The 22281-nt window shown below is 33.4% G+C and overlaps 1 protein-coding gene across 1 annotated transcript; it reads right to left on the minus strand.

The window, feature by feature from the left end:
* Positions 1-2379: 2379 nt before the first annotated feature.
* LOC128993286 (uncharacterized) lies at positions 2380-22213 on the minus strand. Its single transcript, XM_054417078.1, has 4 exons — positions 21933-22213; positions 12925-13015; positions 9803-9921; positions 2380-4332 (listed from the first exon to the last, which is right to left on the minus strand). The coding sequence occupies exons 1-4, from the start codon at positions 22090-22092 to the stop codon at positions 4196-4198; spliced, it is 507 nt and encodes a 168-aa protein (XP_054273053.1). The 5' UTR covers positions 22093-22213; the 3' UTR covers positions 2380-4195.
* Positions 22214-22281: the final 68 nt, after the last annotated feature.

Genomic DNA, 22281 nt, shown 5'->3' on the forward strand with positions numbered 1-22281 from the left:
AAAAAAAAAAAAAAAAAAAAAAAGTTAAAAACGCCTGCAGAAAGTCAATGCAATACCCGCAATACAGGAGCGTGTTGTAGTTGCGTTTCCTTTTCGAAGGCGTTCTTATTTAATTAATTCTTTTAATGTAAATATTACTTTAATTCTTTTAATGTAAATATTACTTTCATTATTTTAATAATATTACTTTAATAACATTTGAGAAGTTTTGTTAAGTGTAAGCAGTGTGAGGAATGTTTTATTACTATAAAAAAAGTCAAAACAAGTAACTATTTTATAAAAATTAATATTGCTTTTATTTTATGATTTATTTTATTTTAGGATAAGTTGAACTCTATCCTAACTGATATCACCATGTTTCCTAATCGTAGGCATTTTTAATAAGTTAGGCGTGATTAATAAAAAAATGTTATGCTGATGTTATTTAATGAAAGATTGTAAATATTCTTGCCTATTATCATTATTTTAGTATTTAAACAGTCATCTAACAATGTCACAAAATCAGGTAAAAATTTCGAACGTGCATTTCCCGTTGTGTATGAGAAGAGAAATCTCGTCTCGATCTCGTCTCGAAATTTTATGAGAAATAAAAAATCTCGTCTCGTCTCGTCTCGAACTAAAAATCCAATCTCGTCCATCCCTACAATAATCTATTAACAATGAATAATAACAATTATCTATCAATTGATCTGTCTAGTAAATTATATAATAAAAATAAAGACAAAAATGGTGAAAAGGGCAGTCACCAACCCATAAAATAGATATAAGGTCAATAAGAAATAATTTTAAGAGTTACTGTGATAAAAGGATTTTCCACTGATTTTCGTCATGGTATATATTTCAAAACATAACATGATACAGAAAAAAAAATAATTTTTAAATCAGAAAAATAACATTGCAAATGCTTCTTTTGGACAATTCAGTAAATCCCAATTAATGTGTCTTGTTTAAAATACAATTTACAAATTAACAGCTGTTTCATTAAAAAAGTATTATCCACATGGTCAAAATGTAAACAAATCTGTAGAGGGATCTTTAAAGGCTTCTGGGGCAGAGCCCTAAGGGATTTTACTTTTTTTTTCTTTTGATAACCCATCTACAGACCAAGACCTTTCTCTTTGACACCCCTACCAAGTTTCTACGCCCAGCCGTTCTCTCAAATTAGTGGAGACAAAGTTTCCAATTAAATTTTTAGATTCCCCCATGTTAATCTTATGGGAGAAAATCCAACTTTGATGGAAGATCCTGCCCAAACTAATAAAGATATCAAAAAAACGAAAAACACTTTGCAAAACTACAGATCAGGGCAATTCTTTTGACATTTTAATCATCAAAATCAGTCCAAAAATGAGGGAGAAGTTCTGTTCACAAAAATCGGCTTAGCGTATATATATATAGATTGCATTTCGCATATCATGTCATTTTTATTCCATCACGCCACAAAATAATAAAATAAATTGCAAAAGTTATGCTTAGCCTAATGTGAAAAATATTGGAACTATCATGAAATTGTTTTTACCTACGACCGTTTTTTAAAGTAGCCATTTCAGTCCAGTTCTTAGAATTGAAAAGTTTCACTTTACAGCTGTTTACTTTCATATCCGCATAGTTTCATTTCATATCCGCATAGTTTTTTCATATCCACACAGGTAACGTTGACCAATGAGGATCAAGTATTGAGAGAAAAGAATTAAAATTGTAATGCTTCGAACGTCAACTAATCAGCTGATCAGCTGATCAGTTGACCAATTTAATTGTTGATCCGACTTGTTCATGTTGATACTCGCGTATTCTTAATTAAGTTGGTGGAAGTCCAAAAATAAATGAAATATTTGCCGAATTGTACCTGATATAATATTATTTATGGTAAGAATGCTGCTAGCAATGTAATATTTAAGGAAGTTTAAAAAACACGTAATTACAGGAAATCAGCTGATTATACAACAAGTCGTTGCATCACTTTCAGTGGCAATGACAATACACGAAAACATAACCTCTCTAAAAAGTTATCATTAGTGATTGTTAGTAATTAAATCCAGATTGAAAGTAATTAAAAAACGGTCGTAGGTAAAGTAGTGTACGCAACTCGTGTTAATAGTCTTTACGACACTCGTAGAAGTTTTTAAGGCACTCGCCAAGGCTCGTGCCTTAAATTTTCTACTCGTGACATAAAGACTCACACTTAACGCAATCGTTGCGTAAACTACTATTCTTTCACTATAAAACATTTTACATTTAATTTAATTTTTCTAACAAATGTTTCTTTAAGAATATTGAAAGTGAAGTGTATTTTTGAGGTCACAACCTTTTGTCATTGAAAAAAGATGTATATATTTTAAAACTTTGGGTTAACAAACATACACAGATCAGTTTAGTTTCCAGTTTATATTTTATTTTATCGATTCACAAAATGCTCAATTCAATTTTATAATCACAATAATAAATTATTGCATACTTGGAAAGACGTTAAACTCATTTTGAAGGCTGTTCCTTAGCAAGCTTAATAGGCAATCGGAATCTTTAATAATTCTCGAACCTGAAGATGAGACAAGCCAACTTGGAAGGGTGAAACAGGGCAATAAATTTACTAATAATGATATTAATATCAATAATAATAATACCTTATTATTTACTCTTACTACTAATTAGCCACACCTTGCTGAATACACCACATACAAGTGGTGATTTATTACAACAATTGCATTAACTCGTTTTTGAGGAAAACTAATTAATCTGTATGTTCTAAGTAATCATAAAACTATTGCTTTGTTCATCCCTTCCTGTCAGGTAGCTAAAGGTTCTTTTGTTGAGCAGAGGCAGAAATATTGACAATGCTATATTCACTTACTTCAGTAACAAATGGATACATCATAAAAGTAGCTTGAAAAGTAGTAAATGTAATTTTTTATGTAGGAAAACGTTAATATTTTGTAAGCATATAAATATTATTTGAATAATCATAAAACTGTTCTATAATTACCCGTGGCTTCTGGGTTAACTAATATTTTTAAGTTTTATGCCTAAGATTAAAACAGATGTCAAAACAAGACAACTTTTCTTAATTTTCTCTTAAAATTCAGTAAAATTGACTTCAAAAGGTCCCGCACATAATAATTACATTTGAGGGGTGAAAGCATAGCTCATACAGTTTGGTCAAATGTTCTCAGTCAAGATAGTTATTGTAAACCTCAGGATAAGGTTTAGTAACTGGAAATACATAAGTAATGAATAAATCAAAATGTTTCTAGAGAAAGATTAACCCTTTGAGTGCCAACGTCCGGGGAACCGGACGTTTTTAAAACGAGCCAAAAGTGCCAACGTCCGGCCGACCGGACGTTTTTAGAACGAGCCAAAAGTGCCAACGTCCGGCTGACCGGACGTTTCGTAATGATCGAACAGCTGTCATAACAACCGAATAAATACTAGGATTCTTTAAACCCATATATTAACATTGAGTCGAAAGTTGCTAGATGCGATACATCGATTTTCGTTGGTCGAAATATCGAAAATTCGATTTTTACGAAATTTTAACCTAAAAATCGCCAGATCGCGCTCGGCATTTTTAGCGCGACCTTCGGGAAAAATCATCGGCATTTTTTGAGCGTTACTTTTATTTCTCGCCTGGCACTCTAAGGGTTAATGTTACAATTAATCTACATTTGATGTCACATAATTTCCGAATTTCAATTCAAAGTTCTTTCAAAACACTGTGGTCATGTGTTGAGTCATCTTTTTGTTTGATAAGGACATCTGTATTTTTCAAGTAACATCAGAATGATCTTTTTTACATCTTGTAAAACTTGACGTGTAATGTGATTACAAACTTCTAATTTTATTTATTTGTGTTTTAAATGCTTGAAAGAACATGTCTTTAAAACATCTGTATAAATATGATAACTTATTATCATAAGAAACCTCCTTTATTTAGTATCCTTGTTATTAATTACTTAAGTTTTAATGTTTTTAAGCTCATTTTATCGACTTTACTATTCAATACTCAACACAATTTCAAAACCTTTCTTTTGGAATAGGTTTACTGTTTTATATTTTAACTGCTTTCAAAGATAATTAATTCCAGGTTTACTCCTTTTTTAAATCCTTAAATCTATCTAAAATATAAAACAAAATATATGTACAATGGCAGGAATCGCAAAAGCCTACATGATTATAATAATTGCTAAAAAATGTTCAAATGTCAGTTTGCTTTTTTTGGTGCCTTTCTTCTTTTGAAGGCTGTCGCCTGTTTGAGGAGTTCAGCATTTTCATCTTCAACTAGAGAGGGAACTTCAAGCAGTCTTCTAGGCAATAATAACAAGCCTATAAGTGTAAGACCTGAAAATATAAAATCAAATCAGCAACTAGAGTAAATTGTTTCCATCATCCTACTAATATTATAAATGAGAAAGTTTGGATGTATGGATGTATGTTTGTGACAAGTGAACGCGAAAAATACTGGTCGGATTGGGCTGAAATTTGGCATGATGATAGCTCACATTCCCGATTAGCATATAGGCATATTCTTATTTCAAAAATCCTTTCAGGCTCCGCCCCAGTGGCCCTGGAGTTTCCCATGTTAACCTTATGAGAAATGGAATTATTGAATCTTAACAGCTGTTTCAATTAAACAAGTTGGTTCTGTTCTATGATGTTCAATAGCATTAAAGTTACAAGGATTACCAACAGGGTGCAGCACTATTATTTCTTTTACATTTATGACAAAAGCTAATTTGCAACCAAAAGGTGAGTGAGCGTAGCGAACGAACTTCAACCTGGAGGCAAGTGAGCGCAGCGAACGAGCTCCAACCTAAAGGTGAGTGAGCGTAGTGAATGAGCTCCAACCTAAAGGTGAGTGAGCGTAGCGAACAAACTTCAACCAGGACGTGATTGAGCCATGCGAACGAGATAATCTTGAAAATTAAGAAGTTAAACGGGGCAAAGCCCGCGGGTTACAGCTAGTATTTAATTAATATGTGGTTTGTGGTGATGTACAATGATTTATGAAATAATATAATTAACATTATAGAGGATTCATTGCATGGACAAAAAGTACAACAGAGTACTGTTGTAACTTACTACCTTACAAACCTTACACTACAGTAGTGCATTCTGTGGCTCACCGTAACAGTGTCTAAAATTCTACCTGACTTTTTCTTGCTGACATAGTTGATGGGTCATAACGGTTTAAGCTTATTGTTGTTCTTAAATTTGACTACTTTAAAATGGGGATGGAATATCTAGTGGTTGTACAATAGTTAAAAAATCATTTTTTCAACTCAGCTCTTTTATGGAAACAGATCTGTAGGCTTATACAAATTGCTATATTGGATAATTTGCATAAATCTCATGAAGAATCTCATTATAATTTATTGTCTTTGATGTTCTCCGCACAAGCTGCTAATGAGAGATTAAATTTTGTGGAAAGGCGAATGTCCGTTGACCTTCCAGTTATATTTACGTGTCTCACAACTCTCTTTATTCATAAACGTTGATTCCTTGCCAACCCCTGAGTACAGTCATTGTATGAATGGAACTCGCTCATCTCTGGTCCAGTTCAACACATTGATATTCTGAGATGGTCAAACAGCCTGTTGAAATGTGGGATTAAATGAAATGACCATACGAGATATTGAAGGTAATTATTAATAAGTAGGCTTAAGCTTCGTCGGGAATAATTAGTTGTGAAAATAAACATTGTATTTATCAGAGAAAAGTCCCTGCTAAATACAAATTGGACACAAATATATTTTTAACAAAAGTATGTGTTTTTAAATTTGTTTTGCCAAAAAAATAACATTTCTCATATTGTTAGAAGGTAGAACATGTTTTGTCGTATTAATTTTAGCTTCAGGTACCACTAATTTTTAGATTGAGAGTTTGAGGCACTGTCTGCCAAAGTCAGTACTACAGCGGTAATTATCCAAAAATCATTGAAATATTTAAAGCAGTTTTTTCCCAAAACTATATTTGAATAAAAGTTAAACAAATTTAAACTTCTTGATTTTTATGATAAACAAACAGCTACCTATCAGTAATTGAATAGTGAATTGTTTTCTTATATTTGAAGATGATTTCATTGTATCCAAACATCCTGATAATTAAATACTGTATTCATTTCCAAACAGTTAACTCAAGCAAATTCAAGTAACTTTGCGTAGAACTATTACCTGAGTCTAGAATTGAATTGTATTATTACTTGTCTTTAACAAGTTTGATCGAGTTTAGTATAATTTAATATAAAATAAGTTTAAACTTCTGGTGAGGATATATTTAACCTATATCCAGCTCATCAACATCAAGATGTATTCGTGCTGCTGAATATTGCATCATTCTGAAGTCAGGTATTGCCTCGGAGTCTTTATTACCTCAGATAACCACAAGTGTTGTGGTATGTCCAGCAGTGACATAAATATGTTTATAGCATGACATAGAGGAGCGATAACAAAATTTGTCGCCATTGGATTATTGGTCCGCTGCTGATACCATATAATGGTATATCCAAATGCTATAAAGATAAAATTCTATCCTGTGGTTTCTGCCTAATGGGACTTTGAATAGGAGAGGAGTGAGATAAAAATACAGATGGTGGCACTTGAACTTTTATTGAAATTCAGATTTGATTCTGGTTCTACTGTTTAAATATTTCAGGTGACTATTGTATTCTTAGTTTGGTAGTCTACATTTTAACGAATTTCCATATGAATAAGCTATTACCATAGGTCTCATGGTAAGACCTGGACCCGGGACCAATTTACTTTTTTGTTTTGAGGTCGCCAGAGGCCCAAATCAACATCATTCCGTCCACATTCATTTTTGTATTGTTTAATTAAATCGATTTTGTAATAATATATAAATACCCCCGCCGCATCAAACCTGCAGACTAAGCGAATTTCCATTTGCCAGATTGGATTTACACTAAAATGTCTACTTAAGAATACAGGGTGTCCCATAAGTAAAGTGCCAAACTCTGGGAATAGGTTCTATGGGTCAAAATAAAGAGAAAATCAAGAATAAAGTTTTTTTCAAAAACGCTTCGTTTACCAGATATCCGCCATTTTGTATTTTTTACTAAATAATTTATATCTTCTGATTTTTTCAACCGATCCTTATAAAACTCGGTAAGTATGTTTAGATAAAAGAGACCTACTGTAGAAAAAAAATTCAACTTGGTCCAATTTAAAATTTCAAAATGGCGGCCATTTTGAACATTTAATCTAAAATTACGGGAAAACGGTAAAAAATACAAAATTGTACTAAGAACACTTTTTTTTATAAAATTTTATTTCCAATCTATCAACACCAAAAACATGAAAATCGAACAAAAAATAACCGAGATACATTAAAATGTGTGTTAAGAGGCAGCAAAAAATCCATTTGTTGTAAATAGCCCCAATCACCAGATCAGCTGTTTTTAGAAAATAATTGTAATTGGTATAATTCATATTTTTTCAACCGACCTGTATAAAACTCGATAAAAGAGACCTACTGTAGAAAAAAATTAAACTTGGTCCAATTTAAAATCTGAAAATGGTGGCCATTTTAAACTTGTAATCTAAAATTAACAAAACAATAACCGAGATACATTGAAACCATTTATTGAGTGACAACATAAAAAATGAGGAAACTAATTAAATACAAAATCAAATCTTAACAAATGATAGCTTTTTTGAAAGTTATCAACTACAACAAATGTTCCATGTGTCCTCCATTCATTTCTACGACACAAACCATCCTCTTTCTCATCGACTCCCTCACTCTTTCAAATACCCCAGGCTTTTGTCTTATCACTTCACAACCTGCTACAATTCGTTCCCTTAAGTCCTCAATACTGTCAACAGGGGTATGGTAAACCAAAGATTTTAAATAGCCCCATACAAAAAAGTCCAGGGGATTAAGGTCAGGAGACCTGGCAGGCCATGGGATGGGCCCCCCACGCCCTATCCATTTATTTCCAAACACTTGATTTAAATGTCGCCTTACATCCAATGAAAAGTGTGGTGGCGCACCGTCTTGCATAAACCACATATTGTTTCTCAAATGAAGGGGTAAGTTTTCTAGCAATCCGGGAAGATCTTGTGTTAAAAAGTTTAAGTAAGACACACCATTAAGTCGGTTGGGTAAAAACCATGGCCCTATAAGATAGTCCCCAACAATGCCTATCCAAACATTGAGAGAAAAGCGCACTTGATGCCTTCTTTGTGATATCTCATGGGGATTTTCATCGGCCCAGAAGTGATTATTATGAAAATTAAAAATTCCTTCTCTCGAGAACCCAGCCTCATCGGTAAATAAAATGTTGGAGAGAAACAGAGGAAGTAATGCGATCTGTTGCAAGAACCATTGACATAAGTTAATACGGGGTGGAAAGTCCCTATCGGTTAGGCATTGCACCCTTTGGATATGGTAAGGATACAACTGCTGATTATGTAGAATCCGCCACACAGAACTTTTTGAAATACCATGTTCAAGCGATATTCTTCTAACACTAGTACTTGGGTCTTCTTCCACGGCCGTCAAAACTCTTTCTTGATTATTTAATGTATCTACAGAAACAGCCCGTCCGGTCTTCTCAGTGAATTTTAGTGTTCCTCGTTCCCTCAAATTCCTGTGAACATTTACAAACACTTTCCTACACGGAATTCGTCGGTTGGGGAACGTTTCTGCGTAAAGGCGGCATGCCTCACGCGAATTCCCATTACCTAAGCCGTAAAAAAAATGAATATCAGCTAGCTCGACATTAGAATAGCTATGGTTCGGCATTTAAATAAACTTAGAAAATATCAACCTAACCTGATCACAATGATGATGTTTAAAGTAAACAGAACAATAATAACAACAATGCAACAATGCAACTCAACAAACACATGTTTTTCAATCAGCTGTTCAGCTGATTGGGGCTATTTACAACAAATGGATTTTTTGCTGCCTCTTAACACACATTTTAATGTATCTCGGTTATTTTTTGTTCGATTTTCATGTTTTTGGTGTTGATAGATTGGAAATAAAATTTTATAAAAAAAAGTGTTCTTAGTACATTTTTGTATTTTTTACCGTTTTCCCGTAATTTTAGATTAAATGTTCAAAATGGCCGCCATTTTGAAATTTTAAATTGGACCAAGTTGAATTTTTTTTCTACAGTATGTCTCTTTTATCTAAACATACTTACCGAGTTTTATAAGGATCGGTTGAAAAAATCAGAAGATATAAATTATTTAGTAAAAAATACAAAATGGCGGATATCTGGTAAACGAAGCGTTTTTGAAAAAAACTTTATTCTTGATTTTCTCTTTATTTTGACCCATAGAACCTATTCCCAGAGTTTGGCACTTTACTTATGGGACACCCTGTATAACATTTATTTCCTATTTAAATAAAATTAGTTTAACAAGTACTTAGGTTTGCTGCATTAGGGAGGGTAAAACTGTTTTTTTTTATGTTAATAGTTAGTGAGAAATAAAATCATTTTCCAAATTTGACCAAAATATGTTCATAAACAAGCAAACTACAACAGTTTACTTGTTCTCCATAAGAATAACATGGGAATTAATATACTAAATTATTTGTTTTTTAAGCTCTTCAAAATGGTTTGAAAAGAAATTGCTAAATTTTATGTTTTTTTGGTCAAAATGGGAATGAATTTGAACGGATGGTGTTTTTGGTCTCTAGGGACCTCAAAAAGAAAAAAAACTATTTTTAATTGAGAGGTTGGTGAAATGATTAACTTGTCATACTACCACTAGACAGAAGCTAAATCCAGACTATTTAAATCGAATTAAATTATTTTGTAGCAATCAGATTAACTCACCATTTAATGCACATGGAAATATTATATAAAAGTTTAAAGTTGCAGACTGATAGTATAAAGCTTCCATTGTGTACATTGTTATGGTCAGAAGCAGTGAGCAAACTCCCATGCTGATGATGCTGAAACATAACAAATTGTTATTTCAATGGAATGCCTAAATGGATGGATTTCAGAATTTTCCAACTATGATATTTTATGTTTGTTTACATTTATTTCAATTTGTCTCCAACCAGAAAAAAGTCTTGTATTGATAATGTTTTTGTTAATTTTTCTGAGGATCTATACAATGTAAAAGTTATGAAATCCTGTTTATCTGATCACGATCCTCTTCTTATTAATTATAAAATAGATAGAAAGAAACATGTAGAAATTAACTCAGATAAATCTGGAATCAAACATTATTTTCGCAGACAAGATGAAGAACAAATTTCCTTGTTTATTGAGTGTTTAAAAAATGAACATTGGGAAATGATAAGCTCCTATCTATGTAATGAGATAAATGTAGAAGCTTTGTTTGACTTATTTTTTAAAAGGTATGTTAATCTTTGGCATTTCGCTTCTCCTTTAGTATCATCTAAGAGTAAATGTAGAACCAAACAAAAATTTAATTGGTATTCAGACGATCTAAGAAAATCTAGAGATCTAATGCTAGGTTATCATAATGTGTATAAGTGCTTTGAAAGAGATCACTCGGTCCATACTGTTGCGGCTTACAGGGCTTACTTGTTTTTTAAGAAGCAATACAAGGATAATATTAAAATGGCTAAGAAGCAGACGTATGAAAATTATATTGAAAACTCAAGTAATAAGTGTAAAGCCGCGTGGGAGGTGATTTCTTTAGAAACACAATCACATACAAACAACACTAAAATAACAATTGATCCAAACCATTTTAACAATTTTTTCATTAATTCAGTTTCAGATATACAGAAAAATATAACAAGCACCAACACACAGGCACATAACCTCACACGGAACTCGAAACAAAAGTCAATTGCTTTCAATTGGTCTCACGTCTTCACGGATCAGGTAATGAAAACAGTGACAAATCTTTCCAACTCAAAAGCAACAGATTTTTACTGGATATCTAATTTTCTTCTAAGAAAAACCATAATGTATATTAGTGAGCCTCTTGCATTCATCTTTAACCAGTGTTTGACTCAGGGCTATTTTTCTGATTTACTAAAAGTCTCTAAGGTGATTCCTGTCTATAAAAAAGGGGATAAGGCTCTGGTACAGAATTATCGACCAATTTCAATTGTTCCCATCTTCTCTAAGGTATTTGAGTCACTCCTACACGTTCAGCTTAATCATCACTTCCACATAAACCATCTATTTAGTCCCTACCAGTTTGGGTTTCGATCAAAGAAATCAACAACCACTGCTGTGTCTACTCTGGTTGACAACATTCTTACTGCTTTTGAAAATAAGGAATCAGTGTCTCTAAAGCTCTGCGATCTGAGTAAAGCCTTTGATTGTGTTGAACATCGTATTCTCCTTGACAAACTCTCTTACTACGGCATCTCACACAACTCTCTGAATTTATTGAAGTCCTATCTGTCTAATCGTAAACAATATGTTTCTTTTAATTCTAGCCAATCAACAACATTAACTGTAACAACTGGTGTTCCCCAGGGCTCTGTTCTTGGACCATTTCTTTTTATAGTTTTCATTAACGACCTACCTTACAACATACCCTCTCAGACAGTCATTTATGCTGATGATACAACTTTACTTTCATCACATTCCAATCTGAAAACTCTTGAGGAGAACATAAATCATGCTTACAACTCTGCACAAATATGGTTTTCATCAAATAAGTTGCTTTGCAATAATGATAAAACTCAAGATTTATTGCTAAGCATGGCAGGTAGAAGTAACTATAAATCAGTAAAGCTTCTTGGTTTTCATTTGGATTCTAGACTTGATTGGAATGATCATATAGATGGCATTTGTAAGAAAATTTCCAGAGTGTCTTTTTTAATGTGGAAACTTAGAGATTGTGTGAGGGATGAGTATTTGAGGATATCTTATTTTTCTTTTGTCCAATCACATATTTGTTATGGAATAGTTTTGTGGGGTCACTCTAGTGCTGTACATGACATTCTAATAATTCAAAAGAAAATCTTGAGAACTATGTGTAGAGTGGATGAAGTGGAACACTGTAAACCATTGTTTATCAGACTAAATATCATGACAGTAATAAACCTTTATATCTACCAAGTACTTATCCACACAAAACTACACCTTTCAGATTTCACCACCAGAGACCACTTTCATGCACATGACACGAGAGGCAAGGCTAAGCTGGATCTACCCCAACACAGGTTGGCCAAAACAGGTAAATCCTTTAAAGCCAACTGTGTAAGGTTTTTTAATAGGCTCCCCCAAACTGCAAAACTCATCCCATTTAATCACTTCAAAAAAACTATAAAAAATTGGCTAGTTGAAAACCCTTTTTATTCGCTTGATGAATTCGAAATGTCAGAGTTTAATGTTAAGTTTTAACCTGTTGTACATAGTTTTTAGTTAATTTTAATTTAATGTATTAGCATTTAGTAAGAATATTTTGACTGTTCCTATTTCTGTATTGCTATAGATCAATGGAATAAATACTCTTGACTCTTGACTCTTGACTCTTTACGTTGAGCATGTTACAAAATACATTTAATTTTTTTCATGGATTAAAGTACCATTTTAGTAAGGGCTGATTGAACCTTGGTACAAGAAGTTAATGTTGGTAATTGAAGAGGAGAGGGAATAAATTATTTCTCATACGGGCCTGATATTAATAGAATAGAATTAATAAGAACAGTTATTACAAAATGTGGCAAAGAAAAAAATACAAACTTTTATCAGTACTATATTGAAATTCAATCACATTAATGGTCAACCACCAATTAATTGTAATTTTAGCATTTTAAGAAAAAATTTTCATAAATAGAACTTCTACAATGCTAACAGGTTTTGGCAGGAATTTTGACAAAATTGACAGTTCCTCGTAGTCTAGTTGAAAAGACTCTTAATCTTAAAGCTACAACACATTGATCTAAGTAAGGATTGAAATATTTTCTTGTAGGCCCTATAACATGTTTTTAATATAGAGTTTAATGTCAACTTACGGTCTGTAATGAATGAAAACTGTGCAGTGGATGAGTGCTATTGCTTTCAATATAGAGTACATTCCAAGAACTCTAGGCAGAGTGGGGTCACCTGAAAAAAGAATGATTCTTATAAAAAACACTGAGTAGTTTTAAAGGGTTAGCGGAATTTTATCCCCCTGGAATTTTACCCCCTGGGCGAAACTTACTTCACAAACCAGGGGTTCAAATCCCGGATTTTTCAGCTTCCATTTTTTACTGAACTGAGATAGAGACCTCTAATTTGCGTTGTTGGTTTTCTTTTACCAGGACCTTTAAAATGAGGGGCCACTCGATGGGTCTTTGTATTTGAAATTTTTGAGTTTCCCCCTAAATCCCCATTTTGGGGATGAACACCAAGTGGCGGTTGTGCCCAAAAAGTACTTCATAACATGCCATAATGATGTGCTGAGTTTAGTTTTTCTAGTATGGGCCGTTAAAAAAAATAACAGCGGGTCTCCACACTTTTTACTAACCCTATATAGTTTTTAAGTCATCTTGGCCGCCATCTTGAATATCTCAATTTTCTCAAGGGTGACAAAGTGGCACCCTGCCTATTTTAATTATGTAGGTCTTGAAGAAACAGAAACCACTAAAAAACATCGGGTGGACCTTACTTCCAGGTTTTTTGACCTGCAACCAGACTATTCAACATTGATTAAATAAATGCACAGACTGAAACCACTGTGTATTTTTATCACTGTCTGGCCCAACCATTTACTCTAGAAGTCATTTTCATACAAAACTTCAGTACATAGTTAAATTCCATCAGAATAAAATATCCTGAAGTGTACAGTTGATCTAGAGATAATAAGGTTTATCTGACTTTAGATGAAGTACTCTACACTAGCGGAGGAGGAGTTGGCTGATGTAACAATGTTGATGTGTTTCAGGTATTTATATTACTTATACTTTTTTTTGCAAAAAGATTTAAATTTAAATAATATAATTACAGTATTTAAAAAGCAAATAAACTCCTTTTGGACAATTATAAGAACTAGCTGTTACCCACGGGCTTCGCCCCGTTTGACTTTATGGTGGAAGGGTTTGACTACATAAGTATTAAAACTATTGATTGGTTAAGTTAAGCTGAAATAAACAAACAAAACATAAAACAGTAATACAAACAAACAATAATCACACGATTTTAATAAGGTAACCAATTGAAAGAATAGCATACAAATAAGTACAGCTGAGGTATTTTTAACATTGGGTATATGGAAAGTTCCCTTTGGAAAGTAAAATTACGACCTTATAGGGAAATTTATGAAGTATTGGATAGTTTTGCGCAAGGTTTCTCGTCATGACGAACATTTTAAGTATATGGTTTATGGGGGTGTGACTTGTAGTTTTCTCAAAAGTTCATAGGTACTTTGGGCTTTATGGACTAGCAGAGTACCCGTACTTCGTACGGGGTGCTGAATTTTTATTTCAGGATTAGTGTTGCCTACAGTATTATTTTGGGGCTTCTGATTGGCTGAGGGAACATCATTACCGCGACGATACGGTTGATGCCATCGGCCTCGGTGGTGTAGTAGATAGAGTGCTGGGCTGATGATCCGAAGGAACAGGGTTCGAATCCCACCCTTGGCATATTTTGTTGTATTGGATTTTTTTCATTATCAACAAGTTTGGTTGGTTTGGTTAGGTTATGATGGTTTAATTTTAGAATTAAAAAACTATAAAATAGGATTTAAGGCATTTATAATTTTATTTTATGAACAGAACTATTTCTTCGATTAATAAACCTTCATTAGATTTTTTCATTGTCAGCACGTTTGGTTGGTTTGGTTAGGTTATGACGGTTTAATTTCATAATAAAAAATACAAAATTAAATTTGAGGGCATTTATAATTTTATTCTATGAACAAAAATAATTTTTCAATTACTAAGCCTTCGTTATAGTCAATCAGAAGCCTCTAAATGACACTGTTGGCAAAATAAGTCCTGAAAAACAAATTGTGCGTACGGGGTTGGCATCTATTATATTATTAAAGTGATACAATCAAATTTTATGTAAACGGCTAAGGCCATTTACTAAATAAAAATATAGGCATATGGCACATCAAAATGAAGCTTAGAGTGTGTAGATTTGCCGAAAAGTATTTATATGGACGAACTTCCTAAGGGCTCTGCCCCACAGGCTGATTTCCAAAGGGCTACGCCTGGCATAATTCCAAAGTTTACATGATTTAATTTAATTCAGTTAATGAAACAGCTGGTCAGTACAATGAAGTGGTGTTTGTTTATTTACTCGAAAAAGATGTTTGTGACGCTTTATGTAGATTTAGGAGGGTTATGTTTGGTTTAAAGAACGTTTGAATACGTTTTGTAAAGTATTGCTCAAAGTTTCATTTTGTAATTTATATAGTAAGCTAGAATGTAAAGAGGCTTGACTAAATTTGAAGAATACATTATGGTAAAACATGTCATTCGTGAAGCATCAGTAAGAAGCAATTTATGTTACTGCTAAACTAAGGTATGTTGTCATATTCTTTTGGATTTATTAACATAAATAAAAAGTAGGGGTTGAAAGTAAGTAGGTTTACACTTTTAAAATCAATTTATATTTTCAAACTAAATCATAGAGTTGCCGTATTTTAAAACACATATTAGAATTACTTTAATAGCTCTCTAGGTCACATTTTCTTCCCGTTGCAAAGCACGGGTATAGCAGCTTGTATAAGCATAAAATGCTTATTGCAGTTATACTCGAGCTTTGCGTTTGCAATGGGGGAGGCCACAGTTTAGGCATAATGTTCTACCACTTCACCTAAATAGAGGAAAAAAATTAATTAGCAAAATATCACAAATTATTCATGAAATTAAAAACAAAAACATAACTGTAAACAATCCTACTTTGACAGTTCTCATTACGTAAAACAGTTTTTTGTTGCTGCTTAGTTCAAAGTAGCTGCATAGATAAAACATACCCCTTAGTAGATTTCTCATCATAATGGAACAGCTGAAGACAATTTTATTGTTAGTTCTGTACAGTTTATGTAGAGGTCGTGTTTGGTTTATAATTTGTTTCCCGTTAATACAGTCATTTAAAACCTCGTTTAACCAAATAATACGATCTAATCATAAACAATAAATGGTCCCCTAGTTATTTAACCAAACAGTAAAGCACAAATCAAGAAATTAACCCTAAAATAATAGAAACAAAATTTCGTCGACACTAGCGCCCAGTGTGGCGTACATGAACTAGACATGAAAAACGAGCTTCAAAATTTACAATGGAAGAAGTCTACTTGTGTTGGTTAGTCTATGGTAGCTGTTTTCATAAATGCAAACAAAAATAATAGTGCTTCACCCTGGTGGTAAATCTTATAACGTTTTAATGCTTTTTCATATCATAGAACCAACTTTTTTAGTTGAAACAGCTGACTAAATTCTTTAATTATTCCCTTTAAATGTGATTACTCATAAGGTTAACATGGGGAACTACAGAGCCAGTGGGGCGGAGCCCGAAAGGATTTTTGAGATAAGAATATGCCTATATGTTAATCGGGAATGTGAGGAATCATCATGCCAAATTTCAGCCCAATCCGTCCAATAGTTAATGCGTGATTGAACTTCAAACAAACAAACACACAAACTTTGTTTATCAGCTGTGAAAATTCATTATTTGATTGTTTACTACGGCAAAAGAATGTTTACTATCTTGTATGGATTTTGCCGACGTAAACATACAAAGATTTGTTATTGTTTTGACAAATGTTTCAATTTTCAACAACCAAAACTGTACAACCGAAGTAAATATTAACGTTAAATTGAAGACATAACCTAAAATGTCTATTTTAATTCAGATAATAAATAGTCCTTGTAGTGCAGCGAAAAGTACTGTATCGTTCAAAACACGTGTGAAAGTAGTCATTATACAGGGTCAGTAAAAAGCGTGGAGACCCCCTGTTAATTTTTTAACGGCCCATACTAGAAAAACTAAACTCGACACACCTTTATGGCATATGAAGTACTTTTTGGACATAGCCACCACTTGGTGTACATCACCAAAATGGGGGATTTTGGGGGAAACTCAAAAATAATTAATACAATATTTAGCCCCATTGAATGACCCCTCATTTTGAAGGTGCTGGTAAAAGAAAACCAACAACACAAACTAGAGGTCTCTATCTCAATCCAGTAAAAAGTGGCGGCTAATTGATGTTCTTTGAAGTAAAATTTTACTTACAGATTTCCAAGTCTGGAGACCCCCTGTAAATTTTGTAACGGCTCACATAAGGAAAAGTAAACTCTACACACCTTTATGGCATGTTGTGAAGTACTTTTTGAGCCTAATTTCCACTTATGGTTTCCAAACCCAAAATGGGAGATTTGGGGAACTCAAAATTTTTAAATGTTAAGCCCCATCGAGTGACCCCTCATTTTGAAGGTCACCATGGTACTGTATTAATAATGTAACTCAAAGATCATAAATATTGAAAATGTCAAAATTGACAGATCTCGATTTTTTATTTTACAAATGATCAGCGGTCAGACTGGTGACTAAATGTGAAGCAAAGCCACAAGATTATGAGATGGTGAATTTAAACTGATGTTCCGGTGATTTCTTTGGCACCATCAATGATCCAACCAGTGTGAGTAGAGTTTCAACTGCAAATCTCATCTGCTGAGAATCAAGAGTCTGAGCACATTTGGTGGGTTGCCACAGGTATCAACAGTTTTGCTGTACATTTGGCTTGCTCCAGTTACTGGTATGTCTCAAGTTTTCGGTACAATTTTAAGTTTGACAGTATTTTTTAAATGATAAATGTTATCTAATTAACCATTTACCATTTTAATACTTTTAGTTAAAAAATAATACAAATTAGAATTGAAAAAACTAGCTTATACAGTAGATATTTTATAAGACCCATGGGCCTGAATGTGATGACAGTTTTGTAAGTTGGGGTATCAAGTCAAATTTGAAATTGCCTTTATAACTCAATGCAGTAATGCAATTACCATACATCAAAACACTTTTTAATAACTAGTTCATAGTACATATTACCAAGAGAAGATCTGAATGGTATATCGATCGGGGTTTGTGGCTCACACACACTGACAATAGGAAACTGCAGGTGTTTGTTCCATACTTCATATAAATCGCTTCACATATTTTGAAAGTAAGCTCATTTTACAAAACCCATAACCCACATAATGTACTAAACGAAGTTTCAACAAATATAACTCTCAAATGTTTCATTTTACCTTGTTTCCTCCGTTAGCTTTGGTAATTTGGCAAATATACGCAATATCACAAGATAAACGAGCCTCTCAGTGTTTCGTCTGCGGATTAACCTTTGTGTAATGATAATTAATTAGGCAGGAAGCAGTGGGAACAGAAATAAGCGGAGGTAAGCGGACCATAATCCGAGAATTATTGTCTTCCCTGGACTGTCGCCAGATGGACCGCTCGAGCCAAACTCCGCTCAGCTGTTTTTCGTCCACCTTCTTACTGACGTTTCCGGTTTGCTGTAGCTGCCGTTTTGATGTTTCATCCAGCTTCTAGTGTTTTATCCGGTTGATTATGCATAAAGTAAACTTTTCAAAGTGATAAAATGTGACTTCACCAACTTGCATTTAAAAAATGAGAACTATTTAACTACTGTCTGGGGGAGAAATACTCGAGTTGGAACTTAAATATCTCTGAGATGGATGATTCGGTTTTGTTGAAACAAAAGTTAAATACCTATTTCGCTAAACTACTATGATAAGGCCTGTTTTTGTTGCATGTTTATCACCTGCGAAAATCCTTCATTACATTGTTTACTAGGGAAAATAATTTTGACTATGCGAAAGTAATGTTTACTATCTTTTTTTTGTATTTAACTGACGTGAACAAAGATTTGTTATTGTTTTGTCAACTGTTTCAATTTTCAACAACCAAAACTAGACAACCAAAGTAAGTATTAACTTTAAATTGAAGGCATAACCTAAAACATAGAAATATCCAATGGCTATTTTAATTAAGAAAATAATATTATTTTTTGTAGTGTAGCAAAAAAGAAACGTTGAAAACACAAAAGAAAGTGGTCTATACATTATCGACCATTTAAAGTGTTCGATAAATCTCGCACGTCAAAAATGGTCTCAAATATGTAATTACTCATTTTCTACTCTTGTTATGAAATATTCTAGTACAGCCCGGTTATTGGTGTTTTAACCGTGCGAGTACAGGGAGTGATACAACATCATAGGCCCTACTACACAGAAAAATTAGTACATTTTAAACTCATAACACAATTTATTTTGAACATAACATAAATTGTAATATTTTTATATTTCAGAAAATAAAATTGGCCGTTGCAATTAGCTGTTTATTTCATCATCTGACTAAGTGCATGGTAAAAGTACATCACGTTACTTTTCCGTGTGTAGGCATGGCAAAAGGCAACTTTCCAGCCTCATTACAGAAATCAGGTTATTTTTAAACCGATGATTTTTTGTTCCGTTGAAATAGGTTCTAGGTAATTTTGTTGTATTTTAAAGTCCCAAAATTCACGACCATCACGTCCCTAGGGTTCATTTTTCAACTTTCACATTATTGTTAGACTAATTCGTGCCAAAATATATAAAGCCATATTTATGTCATCAATAATTAAGCTTCCAAAAAGGAGCATATTTGTTCTCATTGAGAACTGACCACCATGTCATAATAAGTCTGTCCCTCGATTTTACGTCCCAACCATAAATGTAATGGTAAAATTTGCAACTTTGGAACACGATTATGGCAAAGCCTGGCGGCGATCGCGTCAGTTCAGTTGGTTTTAGAGACTGGTTTGGGATATGCGTTAGTTCTGTTGTGCCCGTGGTTTTGGAGTAAAAAAGGAAGTAAGATTAATAATTAAGACAAGGTTGTGCTTTTTTGTAATATTGGTGTGTCCACGACTGTACGTAGTCATTTGATGAAGCAGACAGGGTGTTAAATTTTGTTGATATGATATTTTAATTGCTACGTAAACCTAAAAAACTTTGCCTCCTCAAATAAATGAGGCGTAGGGCTGCCAGGCATTTGTAACACCTTAAGGTAACACTTATAAACATTACATTTTAAAAATAAATTATGGTTTATCAAGTCTTGTGGAATATTACAAGAATAAGAGTAGGGGAAACCTAAATAAACAATGTATAGTAATTCTCGTTAATAGCTAATTCCAGACCGTAACACTTCCCTGACCATAACGTTCATCAGTTTGATCATCAAAAATTTATGTATCATATTGCAATGTTTTGTACACACAAGAAGGACGCTTCTATAAAAACATAAAGTTGTTTCATATTTTTCTAACATTTTGTTCAGAGTTATAAAGCTTAAAAATATTTTTATTTTTTAGATTTTGTTAGAAAGACCAAATTTACCAAAGGCTTGAGGAGCTATTTATTTCAAAATGGCCCTAAAACTAAATGTATTTACAGCAAAACATATTTATAAAATAATATCAACAATTTTTTATATTTATTCTTATACGTTTTGAAAAAAGGAAAACGTAAGTTCTTAAATTTTAACTCAGATATGTTCTATTCAAGCGTATATTGGTTACCATAAAGATTATTGTAGTACATACAATTAACTGTAATGCTAATTTAACTGAATACAGCCGTCCAAATTTTGCACGGCATTGGAGTGCATAAAAATGTTTAAATCTGTCCTTAAAATAAGAGTGAAACATTGAGTTGCAGCCAGTGAAATGTCACCAACACCGAACACTCATCAACACTTGTTCTATTTCCCCCATATCGACTAATATTCATTGTAATCTTTGCTCCAGTTTACAATATTGATGTTTTGCTGTAGTTTTGTAATTTGCTATTATACTTTGGATGGATTGTTTTAAACAAAAACACATGTTACACTTCTTTTGTTTACTTTTTCCTTGTTACTGTGTACTTTATTTTGTCCAACCCACCCGGCAACCCAAGGCCTATTAGCGAAATACGAATTCCCCTGAGGTAGTGCATGTCACCAAACACGTTTTAGGGCTATTCCCTGTCTCTAAAATTTAGTCAAAATCCTTCCACTGGATTTTGATATATATTATATATATTACAGACAGACGACAGATGACAGACAGACAAACAGACATAGCTCGTATCACAGAAAACATACTACTATAACCACTACTATAACCTGTATGGTTATAGTAGTATGTTTATGGTTATATTGGTATATATAGTGTATGTATGTTTTTTCCTTCCATCATGGTGTATGTATACACTATATATACTATATATATAGTACTATACTATATATACTACTACTATATACTACTACCATATATACTACTATATACTACTATATATATACTATATATATATATATATATAGTATATATAGTGTATGGTTATATTGGTTATAGTATTATATGTTTTCTGTGCTCGTATTGACATATTATAGTATGCCTATAGGATTTGTATATCCATTTTGTAATCATTGGTTTAAAGTAAGCGACTCAATCGTACAAAGCAATTTTGGGATAGTAGTAAACATCATTACATTCTTCGCATTCCTGACTGTAAATTAGGAATTAAGTTGTGTTCTGCACGAGTACAAATACAAAATTGAAGGAAAAAGCACATTGCAGAGTAGAGATGAAAGGTATTGGACTAATAAATTTATTTACACTGTATTTAGTACAAAGTATGAAATTGTAAAGGGGTTCCACTGTAATATCCAGCGAGGTAATATCATAGTAGCGCATTGTGAGCTCAATGTCAATGGATGGGAGAGGGGGTGTGGGGTGTTGTTTGGGCGCACGCATAAACAATCATCTCTCTAGGGCTTCTGCAGTGGCATACACACAAACAACCTTCAATAGCCACAAAACTCATCTAATATCCGGCTTAAAACCAACAGTAAAGTACAGACTAACAACAACCTTTGTAAACGTGATCAATCGTGTATAACCGTTATTAGTGCTAATGACAAAATATTTTATGAACCTAAACATTTATATATTCAATCTCTTTGACTTAATATTACTTACTCTGTTCAATCAACTGGTCCGACTTGGTCTCAGCGTACTCGCCCAAGAAGCACCGCTTTTCGATGAACGAACGAAAGGCAACTCCTAGGTCCATGAAAGCGACGAACGCGATCCACCCCCGGAAAGCGTACATCAACTTCTGGTCTATGCTCATCGTCATCTGGCCGCGAGTACCATTCTGTTTCCCGGGGTAAAAAGTCGGTACTCGGTACCGGTACCGCTCGCCGGTAGTTAGGTTAGTGCGGTCGGTACTCGGTGGCTACACCGGGGACGGACACTACTATTTGTGGCACCGAACTAAACGACAGCGACATCTACCGCGATCGATCGAAACTGCTAAATTAGCGCT

Source organism: Macrosteles quadrilineatus, unplaced genomic scaffold (genome assembly GCF_028750875.1).
Source record: "Macrosteles quadrilineatus isolate MER2022 unplaced genomic scaffold, UCM_ALF_1.0 Scaffold_4__1_contigs__length_99947679, whole genome shotgun sequence".
NCBI lineage: Eukaryota > Metazoa > Arthropoda > Insecta > Hemiptera > Cicadellidae > Macrosteles > Macrosteles quadrilineatus.